Source organism: Falco biarmicus, chromosome 10 (assembly GCF_023638135.1).
Source record: "Falco biarmicus isolate bFalBia1 chromosome 10, bFalBia1.pri, whole genome shotgun sequence".
Taxonomy (NCBI): domain Eukaryota; kingdom Metazoa; phylum Chordata; class Aves; order Falconiformes; family Falconidae; genus Falco; species Falco biarmicus.
In genome coordinates, this window is record NC_079297.1 from 36710058 (window position 1) to 36727082 (window position 17025).

A 17025-nucleotide genomic window follows, 5' to 3' on the forward strand; every position below is an offset into this window, starting at 1 on the left:
CCCTCTAGCCCCTGCTGGCACAAGCCCCGTGGAGATGAAAGGCCCTATAAATGCTGCATCTCATATTTTAGAAACAAACCTATCTGTCATCTGAGCAGCAAGGCTGAGCAATAACTGTCTTATATACTTGAAATATGCCAATATTTCACCTGAAGCAGCTACAGCTCAAAGCTTACCATAGCCCAGAAATAGTTTGCCATCTTGTGCCGGTTTTGAAGTACTGCCCATACAAACAAATCCCTCCAAGGATTTTCACTTTTCTGGTTCATATCCAAGGGCCCAGGTAATCGCTTTGTATTCATTTTATCCTGAAATACGGTTTGTAGAAATTAAAACCTGCTTTGCAGCTGCATTCCATGCAAATTACATGATCTAAGCTGCTCTTGGCCTTGCCAGCCACTTCATATTCTTCTGATTTTCCTTTTTCTTTTCTGTAGGACTGAGAGGTAATTAGTTCATTCTGTACTGAATCAAAGGACCCTTGTGTCCCCAGTAGAACTCAATATGTGTGAGAACGTTCTGGATGAAACCGTGACTCCATTAAGTCAATGGTAAAGCTCTGACTGACTTTATTAAGGCCAGGCTTTCACCGTTGGTGTGTAATATCATACAAGACAAACCTGTGATTAACTAATCTGAGCTTGCTTTCAGTTATATCGGATTGTGCACAACTACCAGGGGACATGGCTTCAGAGAAAAGGGAACAAAAGGCATTTTATTTCCACAGAAGTAAATCTTGCCAAGGCCCTGTACAGGACAAGAATAGGGTACATCAGTACCCTCTTATAAGTCTTTCCTTTGAGAAACCTCTCCCTCATGCAGGGATGCATTATTTTAAATAGAACACTGCTTATTCCTTTAGCATTTGATCTAAAAAAACCCCAACAAACAAACAAAAATGACAAGCTCCCCAGAGGAAGTATGGCAACTTGAGTCAAGGTCTGAGTTGTAAGTATATTTGCAAACTGCCTTTATATCTATTGTGTTAATTAGAAGCAGTCCAAATGGATTTTTTTTTTAAATAAAACAAGTTTTTGTAAGGATATATTTTTTGGTCACTGAAACTATGGGATTCTGCTAAAATTTATTGTAATGGTGTTTTTTGGGGCTGTTGAGATTCTTCCCTTCAGTTTGCAGCAAGTTATTTAATCAACTGAATTGCAAAAAGATACCCCAAAAGTCCCATCAGTTTTTGTAACTATTGGTTCCTAACTTAAAATAAGACACACAGTTTAGCAGCAGTGACACCTACTGTGACACAGAACCCCAGTACAGTGATGCTCTTTCTATTGCCAGTGATAATGGGCTTGAGCCACTGGTGGTAGCCATGGGAAGAAGCTTTTAAAGGAAAAAAGTTAGTAGGCAGTGTGATCTGCTGTCTGAACTGGGCCTTATTAACAGCACTTGGCTTTAGCTCACTTACTGCCAATTCCCACAAAAATAAGCGAGACTTTAGGGGCAAATTTTTATTTCTGTAAAATTTGTAAGTCTGGAGTCTGCTTAATGACTTCAAAGGTGTTGCCCCACATTGTCTGCCCTGACTCGATTCAAACTTAGCTTTTCATACTACTAATTAATTTAGCTAGGCTTTATCAAAGCAAAAGTGATTGAAGTTCTTGAGTGAGAATTTATTTTTTTTAATTTATTTTAGTTTAAACAGCTTTAAGATGAAACTATAATTTGGCAAATATCAAAAGGTTTGTTTAGTTTGTCTAAAACTCTGATCTTAATGAAATTTCTCTGTACCTCTCTTCTGAAATCCTGCGTCCAAACTTACTTCCAATGTTTTTGCAAGAATTTTGGAAATTGAGTTTCAGTGTTCATCACGTCTGCATTTCAACGGTGTATTGATACTGTCTATTGCACAATCGTGAGCAGTGAACTATAGACATTCCACAGCGGTACCTGCCACGTGTTATCCTTGTCATGTGTTGGCCAGGGTGCTTGTCAGGGCCACTTCACACAATTGTTCTTATTTCTTGCTGTGTTTTATGTCACTCAATAACAAAAGACTATAATGCTCTAGAAGGAAATATCATGTACTGCACATTATTGAATATCCAATCAACTCCTACACAGTAAAAATCTGGGAATAGTTTTACATATGAAGATTACCATTTTCTAACCTGGGATTGAAAATGGCCGTTGCCTGCTTGTCTGTCTCCTAGAAAATACTGTCTTTCAAGTACTTGTGCTTGAAGTTCTGTGCGGGAAATGCAGAATGCTATTTTTATGTCTAATTACTCCTTAGTAAGTGTAAATTATCTCTTTATATTCCTCATATCTTGCATTGAATCGCTTCTTACATATGTGAGATTAATAAGATGAACGAACTCTTCTCTGTGTACGGGGTGCTAGGATGAGGAACAGTCTGTGGAAGCTGCGCTAGAGGGGTGTGAGATACAGGGGCCTTTGCAGATCCTGAAACAGAGGCCATACCTTAGCACTAGTTCAAGGTACAGTAAAACCTTGCATAAAACCCAGCATGTGGGTAGTGAGAAAGAGGAATCACAGTCTCTTAGAAATTCCTTTCTTTTCCTTTTTCATTTTGGAATTAAAAAATCAAACAATTTTAGCTGTAATAATGAGCTGAAAAAAGAATGAGAAACTGAAGTGACTGTTACTCACATCTTCCCTAGCCCCATCCACAAAGGCTAGACCTAGTTAATATTTTTCAAGTGCTAAATTTTGGAGGGAGGCAGGAATATGAAGGAAAGTTGTAACTCACGGATTTCTTCTTGCCTCCATGTCTGAGGTCCTGATAGAAACCTTTGCAAGCATCATGAAGAAAATCCTTGAGAACTCTAGAGACCTCACTGAGAGTAAAGAGTGGGCAGATGTCCTTCTGCTCCTCATGCTGCTGACCAGTAAGCCCTGCCAAGGTCAGCTTGCTTTCTTCATGTTTCTTCAGTAGAAGTTCATAGAGGAGACATTTCTGAGAAATGGAACAGTAGAGTCTCTGCAGACGACTGTATGTCAGGAATTCGGATATGTTAGCCCCGTTGTCAATAAATAATTTTACAAATTCTGGTTTGTCATTGACCAGAGCATCCATCATCACTTCCTCCAGGTCACAGGACTAGAATGATGAAAAGGAGGGACGGGGGAGAAAGTAAGACCTTTTTTTGGGTAATCATGCATGGATGAAGAGGGAGGTATGGTTTAAGATGAGGACATACACATTTTGTCTTCTACCAGGTCAACAGTGGGTAAAATAAGGAAAGAGGGGCAGAAGTCTCTTCATTTCTTTGTGACAAATTGTCAGTGTAAGCATTAATGTTAAAACATCAACACAAATAGCATGCTGTAGGAGTTGTGGTGATGTTAGTTACCCACCACCCTGGGTATTTATACAGCAATTGGAAACAGTGACATTCTTCCTACCATCTTCTAACAGTTATATCTGCATGCTTCTCCTTTGTAAGCTCCAGTTTGTTTGCTTTGAAGGTCTGTACAGGAGAGGGGGAAAGATTCTGGCCTCTGAAGAGCTCAAGTTAGAGATTGTGAGCACTGATTATCCCTCTGTCTTTAGCCAGTATTATACAGGGAACCAGAAGGACAAAACACCCTAGGGAGGCATATTATTACTGCCTAACCTCTTAGTGGAGAATGCAGGTGGTGTTAAAAATTGAAGCATTTCATTAGGGTGTACATGTTGGGTCATACACTGATTGTCCTCTAAGGCAATAAAACCTGGTACCTTCCATTCCACGTCACCGTTGAATATTTCACTTTTGGCGATGTCCACTCTATTCCAGGCTACTGCCAGCTTCAATTCATCCAGATATTCCTGAGCCTCCTGACTGTGACTTTTACAGGCTGGCCAAAATAGGAAATGCAAATAAACTCAGTACTTTACACTTGTTTTGTTTAATTTAGTGTAGTATTGGTAATTTGATTAGCAATACAAGCTCTCCTTCAGCTGTCACAGAACTGTGGATTGCTTAACCAGGAACCATTCACAGGACTTCCCCCCCCCCCCCCAGCTTAAGAAATACTAATATTAAAAAAATATTAATTTTTGTCTCCTGAGTTGTCTATTAAAACATTCAGTTTGAGTGTCTGTAGGGTTCTGAGGGACTCTGGCCTGCAGAAAGGGGGGACAGGACTGGCTATTGTGTTTTTGTCTTGTTTCAATTAGCACGTTAGGAATAGAATGTCTTTTTTCTTTTCCCCCATGCTAAATTTAGGCTAACACAAACAATTAACAGAAACTGAAATGAGTGGCAGAGCAAGTAACGTCATCTTTCAGAAGATACAGTGAAGACTTATTTTAGGAGAAATGAATTGTTCTGGAACTAAGACAGTTCAGATCTATTTGTGGGTTTTTTTTGGGTTTAGTGTGTGTGGGTTTTTGAATGGCTTCTAATTGGAATAACTGCTCCAGTATATTTTGGTTCTTCTATAACCTCTGCAACTAAGAGAAGCGAGTAGTGAAATAAAGGAGCGACTGAAATAGTACTACGCAATAACATGAGATTAAAAAGCAAACACTATTTTAAAGCAAAGTTACAAGAGCTATGGTAGCTGCAACAGTTAATTTGTCAATAAGTAAACAGAACTCTGCATCAGAAATGAAATCTGATGCAACAGCCAACTGAACTTGCTCTGGACAGGAATGAAAGACATTTATGGCATGGTAGAAATCAAGTAAGACCAAGTATTACACTGTGGTGTTCTTACCTTTTACTAAAGCTTTTAAAATGACTGTGTCTAGTTCTTCTGAACCATCTTGCTCAAAGTTGTGCAGAGTTAAAAGATGCTGGTGTGAAATAATGTTCTGAATCTATTGGGAGTTGAAACAAAAATGATTTTATGCATTGTCCTACTGCTATATATTAATGCTTAAGAGCCCAGTGGAGATCATCCATACAGTATTTCCCAAAAACTTACATTCTAATTGTAAAGCGGAGGCCTGGCAAGTTATTAGTTTCTTAACTAATATTATTATATATAATAATACATATTATGATGATATATATTATTTGTTATTTCTATTAATATTATATATTATATAGATTGTATTATTTCTGACAAATGTTATTAGTTTCCCATATATAAATAAGTCCTAAGGCAAGGAGGGAGTTAACTGCCTTTTCCAAAATCACCTAGCAGGATAGGAGGAACAGAACTTGGATATCCTTAGAACAGAGCAGTGCTTTAATTAAAAGATCCTTCCTTAACTCACATTCTTATTATTTTACTCCCAGTTGTGCGGTGGCCAGCATACCACTAGTTTTGTTTTATCTCTTCCTGCTTTGACATTTCAGTTTTTCTCTGAGCTGTTTATTTAAAAGCATAGTCTCTAAATCTTCTTTGAGTAAAAGTCGTGAAATACTGATATATACAGTACTCTTTCCTTCTGCTTCTCTATTTATTGAGTTTTCTTTCTTGCAGTGCAGCTGCACTGAAACTTTGTGAGCATCTGGCAATATTGTTTCTAGATGCCCTTCCATGTCCTTGTGTTAGTGATCCAGCAAAGTTCTCCCTAATGGAATAAATATGTGGAATTCTTAAAGCTAAGGATTATGGCAGGTACTGCAAAGAATTAAGGAGTGGATCAGGTCAAGTGGACTTGGTTTATCTCAGAGGCACACAGTGCGGTTCAATCTTCACATAAAGACAATCTCAAAGTGTGGTGTGTTTTGTTTTTTGTTTTTTTTTTTTTTTGTTAAACACTTACGCGTGGTGGCTTAAGTCCAGCAAGTGTGCCTCAAGACAAAGAGTGAGGAAAATCTGTGAATCTGTTTTGTCTTTCTTTAAGATGACACATAACTGACAATAGATAGGATAATTTCTAAACACCCTTCATTCTTTTTAACTTATTCATGCTTATCCACAATTAGGTTTCCATTTAACAGCTGTAAACTATGAATTAGGTCTCTTCTGTCACAGCTGCACAAGCTCCACAGCTGTGGAATGTAAATAATGCTTCATGTCCTCCAGAAGGACTGTGGGGTTCCTGGGTGCTGGCTGTCACTTGAGGAAATAATTGAGGAAGGACAGAGCCCTAAGTATTCAGCTGATACGCTAGGACAAAGTAGTTCATATGATCGACTGAGCATTTGATTTTAATGTTAGAGAGGTATTCTACAACGTGAGTGTCAGAGCACTGGATTACCCAAAACTTTTGACAAGAAGCTGCCCAAACCTGTACTGAATGGACTACCAGACCTAGAAATGGTAGGAGAGACTTTGTGAACATTGATGCATGTAATTGTCAAACATGAGCTCACTGTTGCTGTCCATTGGAGAATGTCCTTCCACAAGAACCTTTCTGTAGGGAATTTCTCCTTAAATTGCTTTTCAACAGCTTCTGGCGTGGTAAGCTGCGGGTCACTCATGAATGTGGCTAAGATGTCAGCTGTACCTCCAGACCCTGCTAAGATAAGCCAGGGAGCGGAATTTTCCAAACCGCTGCAAATTCTCTGCAGTTTAAAAAGTAAATTTTTAGAATTCATATATGGGAAGAAAACATTATTCAAAAGGAAGATTTCTTGCAATCTAGGAATAAACATGTACCTAAACCAGATTCACTATGGAGTCAATCCAGAGTTCTGTAATCTGTTAGGGGTTTTTCTGATGCTCTAGCAGGCTGTCCGTGCATAGGCTATAGACTATACTTCTTTTTATGACACATCTGCTGAGTAACTAAGCAACCTGATCTGGACAAACAAAGCATAAAACTTCTTTGTCCCTGACACCCACCCCCAGTTTGTTTTTCAGTAGAGTCAAGTCCAAGAGGAGCACTATGCAGATATTCTCAGCAGACTCTTCTGGCTGCTAAACCTGGCAATACATTCTGAAAATCAGGAATTTGCCTGTGGGAAAACGATATTGGGTCACAGGAAAAAAAAACACTGAAGCATAGCAACTACAAGAGTTAAGGGCTAGTAATACTATTACTTGTGCAGTTAGCATGAGTCAGGCAGGTTGCTGAGAGAGGAAAGCAGAGTCCATGGCATCATAATTGCAACAATGACTATTTGCTGCCAATCTGTTTCTTAATTTGGAGTTATGCAATAAGCTAATGAGATTCTAAGAATCTTAACTGTTGATTCCCTTGTTGCATAGGGTTGGGGTTTTTCTAGTTTTTTGGTTTTGTTGTTTGTTGTTTTTTTTTTTATCAGCTGTTGTAGCCCTTGATGTGTGTTACCAGATTTGTATTTAAGAAACTGGTATTCTAAAAAAGTGCCATCAGCTATCCGTTCCCTGCTCATGTAAACTTAGGGCAGCTCCAGCAAGGTTTGGTCTCCGAGTCACTTTGTTCTCTAAAACTTGGAAAAGAGGATTTATACGTTGTGATATGTTATTTTTCAACGCCCAAGACATAGAAAACAGTGGCATACTTGGTTTCTGAAAGGAAAGCTCAAGAGGTGACAAAATCCTAGTTTAAACAGCAAGATTTCTAATACCAGTGTGTGTTTTAGTTCCACTGGTAGAGATGTAAGATACAGGGACTGGAAATTGAAACTAGAAAACGTCACCAGAAACGAGTTGCCATTCGGAAAGAGGCTACTAGCTTGTGTAGCAAAGCCTCATCACTTGGAAACTTTAAATTACGGTAAAATGTCTCTCTAAAGGTACAATAGACTATTCCTTTCCACCTGAGAGTGTTAAAAAAAAAAAAATGCCAGGTGGACATACCGACTGCTACAAAGTGGCAAATAAAACATCAGTAAAAGTGAAATAGAAATTGAAGAGTATCTCCTAGTTAACAGGTCCTTTAGGTTATGAAACTACTCGGAAACAAATCATAACTGATCCTTTGCCTTAGAAGGTGTGTTAGCAGGTAACTCTCCAGTGTTCTATCCTACAGTGTATTTTTGCTCAGTGGAACTAAGATCTAGTTCTTAATGGTATATTTAACAAATCTGGTCTTGTATTTCCTGTGAGCTCTGTGAAAGACAGAGCTTGCTGTTGCTCTGTTGCTGGACAGCACTGAATGATTAATTTTTTTTATTTTTTTAACAGAATCTCGAGTGATAGCATGGTATTCTTATATTGCTAGATCTAGAGCTGGCTTCTGATTTTTGGATTCCTTCTTTCCACTGTATGAGCTGGCAGCGGAAGCTTTAATGATTAGCTGGTGCCTATTCAAGAGGAAATATTTCTCCCAAACAAATACTGGCAAGTTTAATACTAACACAATCCAGTTCTTAATGGTGTATAGATATGAATTTTGACTACATGAAGGGCCAATACATGTGCTTGTCATCCTGTGAAATTTTCCATTAATTACTTGGCACCAGTTAATTTATTTTCCTAAAGTTGCAAACAGCTTCTTACCTCAAGTGTGCCTGGTCCTCCATTTATCAGTAAGCAAAGCACAGGGATCTCTATGCTACCCATTCCTGTGAAAGAGATGGCTCAATCGTTAAAAAGTTAACAGCTTTCATAAAACTACTGTGTTTTTGCCAGCCCCTTGAAAATACTCCTTCTGCTACATGCTGGTTTGGTACCTATCAGAGCCCACAGAAGGCAGGTGACTGCAGAAGGAAGTGGCAAAGGAAGAAAATCACACTGTGACCTAGCAGATGGGGTCCTCGTCTAAGATTCAGGGTGAAGGTGCCTTTGCCTCAGAGATTGTGTGTGATCCCTGGCAAGCAGTCCATCAGTCTGTTCTCACCCCAGTACACCTCCGCTGTGAAATATGAATATTGGCACTTCTGGATGCCATAGTACTCTTACTTCTTAAGTTATTTACTGCAAGGTGATGAGATAGTGAAGTAATGGATCTGCATTAGGGTGCAAGACAAGATTGTTAGTTTTTCAGAAACGGCCACCACTATTTATATTTATATACAGTTAGAAGTGAAAAGCTGTCATTTTGTCCCAGGTGTTATGCACATGCCTAGCACGTGCAGGAAGGTATAGGGGAATGCAGGAGAAAAGCCCGAATAAAGGAGGATTTAAGAATAGGAAGAGGCTAATGATGTAGACCAACCAGGGTGAGATGAGTCAGATATGAGTTGATAGGAAACATATGCTCTTTATTACTCTGCTTAAAATTTCATTCAGCACAGTCTAAATGTGGTGATTATTAATAACCTAATCTTACACATTTTAAAAGAAATGCTACTGAAATATTTAACATATCGGGGAAAGAAACAGTGTAGGTATCCCAGTCCTTAGCCATCCTCCCACAGGGGCCCATCTATTTCTAGATGAATTATACTGTAACTGCTGAACTCCGTAATCCAAAGGTGACTATAGATTGGCCTAAAAGAGCTCAGTAAAAACAGTAGTATAATGAGATGAATGCCTCTTTCAGGAAGATAAAATGCATTTGGTTCAAACAATTTTTTTATATTTCCCTTTGTAGGTGTCCCAGAGCAGTGTACAAATCACCACTTACTCCTTGTTGGATCTGTTATGGGACGATTAGAGAGGTATATTAAAGCTGTAGCCAGGACACAACTAGCAACTAATTTCACTTGTTTTAGTGAATGGCATAGCATTGCCATGCCTCTATAAGGTGATCCTCTGGTTTGAAAAGTGACCTCTGTGACTACAGGTTCCTCAAGATATGTTTATGGCTTCATGTATTCTTAATTTACCATAGATTTAGATAAAATTTAGCTGGAGGAGGGGTAGTGTGTGTGTAACTATGCCGGGAAGACAGGAAGTCCTTAGTTGCGAAGAATGTTCAGCATATCAAAAATTTCCTCTGAATGACTTCCAAGTATTTTTTAAAAATGGGGAAATTCTGCATGACCTTATTAAAATGTTTTGTTTCAATAAAGTCGCATAGCTTTGCTCAGTTTGAATATGAGCTTAAATGAATGACATTGGTTTTGTTTATAGAAGATATCACTGAATTCAGTATGGTCCAATGAAATATTTGTCAAATGAATCAGGATTATTTTTACAGAAAACTGTTCCACTGAGACTTTTTCAATCAGATTTGGTTTGCAAGCAGAAAGAGGCTACTTTCTAATTCTCAGCACCGCAACCTCAGCCTACCGTTACAGTCCACCTAGTCTTTCCTGTCTGAGTCACCAGGTAAGCATTCCTCGGGTGCATTCATGCTTTCAGGTACATCTGTTCAACCATACTATGGGCTGTGTAATTGAATATTCCATTGATGCATACAAGTGTGAATAAGTGAGCTCTCCCTTCTGTTTCAGCTGTGCTAGCACTGCAGGTATTACAGAAACAAAGGAAAGGTAAAAGTAATTGTATTGGCACTAGAACTGAATTCTTTCCACAAATAGCAGTAGGAGGGCCTGCCCTCCATCAGTTCTCATTATAAACAAAGGTCACGTAGATTTAGATGGCCATTAGATGCTATGTTGTTTATCCAGGATAAGATTTTGTCTTGAGATAAATATGGCTTAAAATATTTCAGAGGACTTTGGAACAAGTCTTTTCTTCCAGTGTAAGAGCAATTCTATACCTTGTCTGTGAGAGGGGATAAGCATACAACAATTAACATCCATTTCTTAGAGTCACTGACTAAGGCACTTAAAGCTGGATTTATTTTCTATTTCTTGTGTGTTAAGGCAATTTGAGTTATGCTTTGAAGATCAGCTTTGAGCTATGTTTAAAAAAATGTGATAAAAATTTTTTGCTTGAAGAGTAGCTTTCTCAACCTCAGAAGTCACCTTACTTCTCCCTCTTACATAATGACAAATGTGATTACTTGATCTTGCCTAAATAGATGATTGTCCAATTTGAGAACTGGCCTTACCTGTGATAAGGCCAGGAGCCCACAAGTATCACTGTAATATCAGTATTATTCAAGCTAGCATGCCTATATAGAGTATGCTTACCACCATATCCAGTACGCTGTTCTGAAATATGCTTTTCCAAGGTGAGACGTAGCTTAGTGGTTCCATCTGGCTCATCTGGTGTTATGTGATCCACCAAGATAAAATGGGAATGGTTGTGGTCCAGGGAATACAGTGGGCCTTGGATATTATCATCTGATTGGTATTGTACAAGACTTTCATTCTAGAGAGAGGAGAGACGTTAATGTCCTCTACAAAACACGGTCCATGTTTTTATGTACTTCATCTCCATTTTTGTGTTTTCTGCACCATGACATATCACGCCACCTTTGAGACACTTGAACAGACTCCTTCAAAAGAGTAGAGAAGCAGAATATGTTCCTTCTGAAAGGTACCAGATTTAATAGGACTGAAAGCTGAAGTCCCTGAAGTTTCCCTCCTGGGCTCTGAAAAATATAGGGACATCAGTCATATCTGGAATGTAGGCATTCATTCAGAGGTATTGGAAATATTGGACAAATGGAAAGTGGCCATGATATCTGATAAATGTGGATGTAACTATAGGGTCTTGGAAGGCTGAAGTCTTAGCTGGTATAAACAGGGGCAAAGATACTCATTTCAGTACTGTTTTGCCTAGCCTGGTTGGTAAGTTAGCCTGCTATATGTCCATATCAATTTAAATGCAGCTTTATTTAATTGACAGTTACATGAGGTCTACTGGTTATTCTTAGTTTGGAAATTGCATTCTGAAAAAGTGACGGGAAGACTTTAGAAAGTGTAATCTTATTACAACGCCCCTCGCCCAAAATAAGAGGTATCTTGAAATTATTAATGAACTTTTGCATAAAATTTTGTATTAAAAAAATTTTTACCCACTGTCTGGGTAACACAGAATACCTGTTACAGTCTCTTGCCCTAGGATTGCACTACGTATGGTCTTCCATACACACTTTTTCAAGCTCTCCTTCCTTAATAAATCTTTCGTTCTCTCTGTTGCACATCCACTTTGATATATCATTCATATTTGCAAGCCAGGCTGTAGAGCCTGTATATTCTTTTTCATCTTAATAATCACTGTCCCATTGCAAGTAAGCCAGATTAAAGCAATTGTTTAAAATCTGCACTTCCTTCTAGCATGCCTCTTTTCCAGCTCCTGGTGCATGTGAGTTGAGGAACAAAACTCTGTCAGCTTGGCTATTATGCCAGTGTATTGCATTTTCTTCCTGCTAATTTTGTGAGCACAGACAGGTGTTAAAGCCTTGCTAGACAAAGCAGTGTAGCTATGCAAGTAACCTAGTTGTCATTAAGGTATAGCAGAGATTTGTGTTCTGGTTCTTAAGAGCCAGATTTTATTTAGAACCTTTCTTAAATCTCAACTTTTGGTGGTGTCTGCTAGGAAGAGCAGGTGTTCAGTTGAATCCTGGGGAAAGTCCAACCCAGGGGCTTTCCGGCTGCTTCTCCACAGCCACTGATGTTGGAGACAGTGAACATACCACCAGGAGCTCATAGCAGCACTAATAATACATAAAAAAATTAAGTAACCCAGAGGACAAGCTCCTTCATGCTGTGGGTATGCTGAGCTGAGCACACTGCGTAGTATGCCCTTAAGCAGCTTTCTGAAGTGAAGCTGTCTACAATCAAACCAGAGAAGAGACATCTCCTTCAAAGCAAGGTGCAAAAGGCTATGGCCAGGAGTGTTCCTATGGCTTCTTTCCCTGTCAGCAGCTCTGGGAAGAGTAGGAACATAAAGGGCTGTTCCAGGAAAAACACTAAATTTGCATGTCCTGTACAAACAGCAAGTGCCACAAATTTCTTTTACTTCCTTCTCTCTCCCTCATTTGTTAGGGAAAGCTTCTTGACACAATTAATTTGCCTTCAAATTTTGTTTTGACAGAGGGTGTGCCTATATTCTGCTGCCATGTACCATTAAGCCTACTTGCTGAAGATCTGGCCTTTGATTACGACTTGGAGGCATAACAACCAATTGAACAGGGCCTTTGGGGATTTTCCTATTTATTCTCTGAAAATGTGGAAGTGATCTTGCAATGATGTTTAAAGCATACCATTAACACAGAAGAGATGGGAGGGATCCACTGATTTCAGGGTTTGTTTTTCTCCTTGCTAGTGTGGATTGTAAGCTCTATTCTGTACAACAAGCTGTTGTGTTAGTGCCAAGGATAAAGAGAACTGAGTTTAGATCAACATTCTTGTCTATAGTTTCTTTGTCTTAAAGTTACTGACTAAAATGCAGAGTCTCTTTGGGTGGACGCGGTGCCAGATGTCATAGGGTCAGGAATGTTCTACGTGAAATATTCCTTGACAAAGAATTTGGGCTTTAGTTAAGGGGGAGAAAATCTAACACAATAAAAAGACCAGTGCATTTGTTTTGTAGCTGCTGGTTGGGAAAGAACCAGATTAATTTTGATTTGCTTAGCCTGGGAAGGAGGTGAAATAGTTTGCATTTGCCAAAGCAACTTTCCTGAATAAAATTCACAAACGCAATGAACTGAACTTCTTCTGAGGTCCTTTCAGACCAGTTCAGCTGCACAAATAGGTTTAAAGTGTTCCAGCTAAAGAGTCCTACCTGGTAGAACACAGACACAGCTGTCCTTGGCAAAAAGGATGGAATAAGCTCTATGACAATAAATTGCTGAGATGGTCTGACAGTCTCCCAGCTACTAGCTGGTACTTGCTAGCCTGAGAGAAGAACTAGCTGCAGGTTCAAAGGGCTGTGTTTGTCATTTGTATTTTAGCTTCTGCAGGGAAGTAAAATAGCGCAGAGGAACTATCGCTCGTTGTCATTACATAGCTACTTTTTTGTTAAAATAGTCTGCTTGGGACAGACTGTATATCCAGTGACAAGAAGGTCATGCCTTAATTATTTTTTTTCTCTCTCCACTTCCAGACCAATTCAGCATCATCTTGTCTTGACATTTTTAGCAATTGTTTTGTTGGGGGAGGTTTTTGTTTGTTTGGGTTTGTGGTGATCCCCCCTGAAAACTCTGATTGCTTCACCCTGCATTGTGAAGTCCTTAGAACTCCCAATAACTAGACAAAACCCTGCATGGCTAGTGGTTTTGGCCTGGGGTTTTGAGCAAGTTTTTGTGTAATGGACACCAATGACTACTTAAGAAAACTTGGTCTTGAAATATTTATGGCTTGTATTCCATACTAGAAAATATACTTTTTACAGTATTTACGAAATAGCTTGGAGTAAGTGCTTCTGCAGGAAGTGGACAAGGGAAAAAAAAATATGTTTAAGGTACCTTCTGGTGCATGACTCTTCCCTTGGGTTCACCCTTACCCTGCTGGCCGAGCTCGTGTCTAATGCTGGCACCTGCTGGGTGTTCTCAGAATCGCTGCCAAGTATACTGCGCGCAGGGCACGGAATCTTTATGATCTAACAATTCTTCCTGCACTTTATTTCCGTTTTCCCCCAACACACCCTTTAAACCCCACTCTTGTTTTTAATTATATCAATATTGTTCTGCCTACTACTTCCAGATTTGGTAAAAGTGCAGGTTGCTTGTGAACAATCCTATCTCACGAGTAGAATAAGCAAAAAATACCTTCGTGTTGTCCAGAATTTCTCTGTGCTGAATTTTTCTGAGTGAAGTTATTCCTATGGCAATCACTTTTACTTTGGATGAAGTACTAGCCAGCGCGTGATCTCGGATTGCTTGCACTAAGTGTCTTGTTATTCCTACACGTAAAGCACTGGTAAAAATCCAGGCACCTGAAATTATTTTTTTAAAAATAGTTAGATAATTTCTTTATAATTGAACATGTTTCTGTGTCAAGTAACATTACTTGCATTAGTGGATTTAAGTTTTTTGGGGTTTTAGACAGATAAACCGTAGACAGGTCTTGATGGACTGTAACTTTTAGAATTAAAATACATACAAAGTATGTAAGACTTTAACACAGAAAACGAGAAGTTTATATGCCCAAGCAAACATGCTTCATGTATCGTGTGATACAATGTTGCCATCTTTATTGTGATGTCAGTATGCCCATCAAGAATGCTGTGTCCAGTCAAGTCACTGCCTGTAAATACGAGCAGAAACATCGCTACACCGAGCAGGTCTGATTGTTGGACAAGGAAAAGCAGAGAGACAGGGTGGAGGAAGTTGTTGGCTTGAACTGGGAACTGAACAGTCCCGTGCCATCACCCGGTAGCAGAAGAGCTCGGCATAACCTGCCTAACCTGGCATTCTTTCTCTTGTTCTTGTGTGTGTTGGAGAGTGAATTCTTCAGGAGAGTAGGATTTACAGCAGTATTGTTATGGTGACAAAGAATTTGGAGAACCCTAGTTAAACAGTTAATGGACATTTTTCAAATATTTAACACAAAAACTGGAGACTGGACTGCTGTCCAGTTTTAAGTAGAGAAGGCAGATGGAGATAGAGAATGTCTGTGTGGTACAAAAGTACCAACAAGAACAATGGTACTGGGCTGCTTCATTACAAAACCAGAACTGTTATAATCTTATCTGGACCAGTGAAGCTAAATCAGGAGCTTGCTGTGAAATGCTTAAGTATTTTCACTTCAATTGCAGGTATTTTCATAAAGCTATGGGGGTGAGAAAAAGTAATCTTAAATGAAAGCCACTTCCATGCATGTTCCCAGATATTGGTTTGGTTTTATTTTTAAATGTTTTTCACTACTCCTGTCATTCATGTGAACAGCCAGGGAGAAACTGAGATTACTTATTTTGTATTATATGTTACCAAGGTCTTTATGTTTAAACTTGAATTTAATCACAGGCTGTTTTACTAACAAAGCCTGTTCAACTCTTAGATTTGAAGAAAACAATCTTCAAAAAATGAAAAGTACTGTAACATGGTTTTGATTGCTAGCCGGTAGCTACAAAGTGAGAATCGGGAAAACAAGAATTCTGGGGTTTGGCATAAATTTGCCCTTGCTGAAGTCAAATTGCTATGCTCTCTTTAAGAATTATTTTGCTATGGCACCAAAGAGGGACAGTGTATTTGGTCCTATCTCCTGCTGTCTTTCTAGTGTCATCTCTGAGGGAATAATGCCAGGTAATTTTACACTTCAAGAATGGTTGCCTAGAGTAATTTGGTTTGAAATAATTTATTTTTGCTATTTCTAATACAATAACTTCCACTTTCAAAGCCATTTAAATACAGGTCGTAGGTGGCATTCAGCAAAGCCTTAAAGTTCCAAAAATAATCATGTGAGCAGGCCCATAGACTTTAAAAGATCATCGGATGCTAGGTGTGAGAATCCAGTAGCAATGTAAATTCCTTCTTTAAAGCCTAAAGCACTAACCTGTGCTTTGAGCTGCTTTTATAAGTCCTTTTTTTAAGGTGTCTCGTAGCCAAGGCTTCATCTGGAAATTTTCTTCTTCCCCTACTAAAGAGACAACCAAATTGGGAGCAGGTAGATTCCATTTGTTGAGCATAACTTCAAATATAATTCCAGGATGAATGGTACTCAGGACCTTAATAAACTTCAACAAACAAAACAAAAAAATCGCTGAATAACAATGAGCAGTAGGATGCAGTAGAGATATTGTTCATGGTGAATGCAGAGGGAAATTTATCATCAACTTGGTTATTTAAGAAAAATTTATTTGAGTAAGACCTGACAACTAAAGACGAGGGTGGATTTAGCAGGCTTCTGTATAATTGTCATCTTGCTAACTGGGTCAGTTCCGTGGGTTAATTCTTTGTTGCAGAATGACATATCACACTCTCCTTTAATGCTGCTATTCCTTTTGAACTGTCTTCAGCTCTGTGGCAGTCTAGCAAAGCCAACAAATTTCTTGGCTGCACTAGCTGAAATATTTGCCTGATTTCCTGTCTGTTTTTCAAGGATATGTTACATGAATCTATTGCTTCTTCCTGTTCTGTATATATTTTGGCTTTGTGCTTAAGGTTTTCTTTCATCATAAAGTTTTAAGGCAGATTTCTGATCCGAAAGGAATTCCTAGGTCTAGCATTAATGCATGCAAGAGACTAGTGAGGAGGTAGGTCTGTCCATATATATTCTTCTCTACATATTAATGGAACAGGGAGAGGGAACTTTAAGGAGAATCTTGAAACAGCTCAAAAGTATGTTGAAATCCATGGTGACTAATTTTTGGCAGAAAGAGGTTAAAACTGGGAAATGATGCAAAACAAAAGAAGCTGGGCACATGGGGTTTTTTTCTTTTTAAAGGAAAACTTATCAGCTGTAATTGTAGCATGTCAGTGCAAGTTAAGTGATTGATTTTCTCTATATTAATAGGCATTATTTTAAATCATTCATGTTCAGGAAGGTGTGG

At 38.8% G+C, this 17025-nt stretch overlaps 1 protein-coding gene and 1 long non-coding RNA gene across 2 annotated transcripts in view; one reads left to right on the forward strand and one right to left on the reverse strand.

Annotated features, from left to right (window-relative positions):
• TRPM5 (transient receptor potential cation channel subfamily M member 5) overlaps positions 1-17025 on the reverse strand; it is a 40059-nt gene that overhangs the window by 22427 nt on the left and 607 nt on the right. Inside the window, exons 3-11 of the mRNA XM_056354871.1 lie at positions 16029-16209; positions 14303-14469; positions 10776-10956; positions 8290-8354; positions 6237-6428; positions 4684-4786; positions 3701-3819; positions 2729-3079; positions 177-308 (exon numbers count right to left, since the gene is read on the reverse strand). Of these exons, the coding sequence (XP_056210846.1) occupies positions 177-308; positions 2729-3079; positions 3701-3819; positions 4684-4786; positions 6237-6428; positions 8290-8354; positions 10776-10956; positions 14303-14469; positions 16029-16209 (1491 nt within the window). The remainder of the gene's footprint in view (positions 1-176; positions 309-2728; positions 3080-3700; positions 3820-4683; positions 4787-6236; positions 6429-8289; positions 8355-10775; positions 10957-14302; positions 14470-16028; positions 16210-17025) is intronic.
• LOC130156408 (uncharacterized) overlaps positions 1-17025 on the forward strand; it is a 42209-nt gene that overhangs the window by 8600 nt on the left and 16584 nt on the right. The window lies entirely within an intron of this gene.